The following is a 2,862-nucleotide window of genomic DNA, read 5'->3' as shown; positions in this document are numbered from 1 at the left end:
CCTGGGAGGTATATTAAATTTAATTTGAAAATTTATTTGCGCGGATATTAATTTAATTTAATTTGTTGTACGCTGGTCTCACAATGCGTGGGGAAATAATTAAAGGGGAGTTTATTTCAAATTATTATAGTTGCGTTTTAAAGACCGGCTGTGTTCGGCGCGCAATTTGGGGGAACTTTTCAACGTCTATTACTTAAAAATATTGCGAAGAATATTACTACGTCGACTTGCCAGCAGAGGTCTATGGATGTTCGTAAAGTTTCTCGCAAGTGCTGAAATACGCGCATATCTGTATATATAGAATCTCGATTTAAGAACTAAAACAGGCGTCTTAGGTAGGCTCCCACTACATTACCTTACTGATGAGTCCAGTAGTGGAAGCCGGGACGAAACGCCAACTTGTAATATTCTTCGCAATATACTAAATTAATTTTAAAGTATTCGGTTGCGGCTGTTGAGGACTTTGTAAAGTCGAAACTGTCCGTATATACCGGTATTATAATAAATTTATATATATTTCTAACATCTAGTATAAGCTCAATGTGTTCTTGACCTGGGAGGTATATTAAATTTAGTTTGATGATATTGAGCTTATCCCACTATGTCTTCAGTACATCTACGTCATCATTCAGAACTGTAAATAAAATTGAATCACTAACAATAAGTATTTTTTATGTAAAGATTCATGTATCGCTGTAATATCATATAGATAATCGTACTACATATCCTCCTTCACTAAAATGAATTATTGGAGATTAAAAATCAGTATTCGAAGCTATAGGAGCTATTGGAAATTGTAAAGTCTAAAAACAGGTACCTTAGAACTTACTTGTCAAAAATAGGAGTAGTTTGAAGAAATCTACTCTGTTAGGACAAGGATTTAAACATTCATCTGGAGTAAGGTATTGGAGCGTCTCGAAGTGATTAATGTTTGTGGGTAAATGTTCGACAAGCTGTTTGCAAAGCACAGATAAATAATTGACATATCTTTGTTTCATGTTATTCAGTAACTCACAAGGCAAGTTAACTCTGCCTAGATGGATTGTGAAAGATGCTCCATAGTCAATACTATTGAGAAGTAGATGATGCCTCCGGATTATTCAGCGCATTGCGTAGCAATTCAAAGGCCTCAGCTGTGAGAAATTTCCCTTCATTGTTGATTTTAATGAAAGAGGGTTTCAAAATATGAAGCACTAATGATATTAATAAGATTCGAAGATCCACAAACAGCTTCGTAACCTAAAACGTGAACGAAATAACTTCAGTGATTCGATAATTAAATTATGCTCAAAATTTTAAACACCGATTTGTACGCACTTCGGTAGAATTTAGCTCGAATTTCAGATTGATCCTGTTAAACTCATTTGTGATTGGTTTAATAAAAAGCAAGTATAGATAATTTGTTTCATCGTTGTAGAGTTCTCTCAATTGTCTTCCAACCGTGCATTTATCACCGGGATTAAGACTACGTACATGGATATTGAAGTAGGTTTTCAATTCCAGCCACTGTTCAACTAGTACATTAATAGCCTTCGACCAGGCCAACCATCGAGTCTTCACCAACTGTACTAGTTTTAGTGGCATATCTCCTTTATTGATAGCCGAATACAAAGACTCATACTGAATGCGTCGCAAAGGGATATTGGCAAACCAATTCCTAGATTCCCGGACCAAAAATTCAAGATCAGCGGGTAATTGCTCAGCGGCTTTTGATAAACAAAGATGCAGAGAATGGCAAGAACATTTAATCAGCTGAACAATTGGCATCTGTGAAACAAGCAAAGAATAATTAGAATATACCTTATCTTTAAAGAATTTAAAGAAGTCATTCTCAACACTTATCATGTTAGCAGCACTATCTGACGCAATGCCAATAACATTTTTGTAGTCAAGGCCTATGGCTGTCAGATACTGAATTGTGGAATTACATAATATTATTCCTGTTGCTCTTTCGACTTCGACAAAGCCCAAAAAATCAGTGATTATGCTTTTGCGTTTCAGACTGAAGTTTTGAACACAAAACGCCAAGTACTTAATGACGGATACATCAGGTGATTCGTCGATTATAAGGAAAAATTTCTGATTATCTACATCATTTATCAATTCGGTGAGCATAGCTGGTGAAATTACATTTTTTATTAACTTAGAACACTTGGTTCTAATATTTTCCAGTGCAGAGTTTTTTCCTAGCACTGACAGTAGCTCGCCCAAATAGTCTATGCTTGTTACGGCTGTATGTGCTGCTATATGAACGGCCAAACAAAGATCAATTTGTTTAGCTTTTCGGTCCATAACTAAGATGCCTGAACAAATAAAAAAATATTAAAAATCTAGAAAATGTGTAGTCAAAATATAATTATTAGCAATGATAGAAACTTGATGTACCACTTTCAGGAAGGATAGCCTACTCTTTCCTGTGGAGATTGTATCTAGAAGCATTTGCCTTGTGCCTGGCAGTCTCTGCGTGTTTTAGAAGGTCTGCATGATGAGCTCTTAAATTAACTTCACAAACTGTATACCTGGCTTCTCTGAACTCAGGATCATTTGCAAATTTTTGATTTTTACTAAGCCACCCTATTTAGTGAAAAAAAATTAAACACTCCTATTTATTTTTTCATAGATATAAAATAAAATTGATATGAATAGAAAGAAATATAAAGGGATTATCCATAAAAAACAAACAAAAAGGTTATGTTAAAATTTACCTTTCAATTTCTTCTTTTTTTTCCCAACATTTTTTATATTTTCGAGAATACTTCTCCCATTTTCCCATGTTTTCAAATAAACATCAGACTAGGCTGCGTTCAGAATCGTCCGGATGCACTCAGATATTGGGCGAGTTCAAGTCGGCAAAGCAGCTAG

General features: G+C 34.9%; 1 protein-coding gene across 1 annotated transcript; it reads right to left on the bottom strand.

The window, feature by feature from the left end:
* Nucleotides 1-599: 599 nt before the first annotated feature.
* On the bottom strand, nucleotides 600-2,292 carry LOC108778209 (uncharacterized). The gene is made up of 4 exons (XM_018545330.1): nucleotides 1,801-2,292; nucleotides 1,474-1,767; nucleotides 830-953; nucleotides 600-634 (listed from the first exon to the last, which is right to left on the bottom strand). The coding sequence occupies exons 1-4, from the start codon at nucleotides 2,290-2,292 to the stop codon at nucleotides 600-602; spliced, it is 945 nt and encodes a 314-aa protein (XP_018400832.1).
* Between the last annotated feature and the right edge of the window lie 570 nt (nucleotides 2,293-2,862).

The sequence above is a fragment of the Cyphomyrmex costatus genome, unplaced genomic scaffold, assembly GCF_001594065.2.
Source record: "Cyphomyrmex costatus isolate MS0001 unplaced genomic scaffold, Ccosl1.0 scaffold1175, whole genome shotgun sequence".
NCBI lineage: Eukaryota > Metazoa > Arthropoda > Insecta > Hymenoptera > Formicidae > Cyphomyrmex > Cyphomyrmex costatus.
Note: the sequence above shows the minus strand (reverse complement) of the source record. Positions and strands in the feature narration are given on the sequence as shown.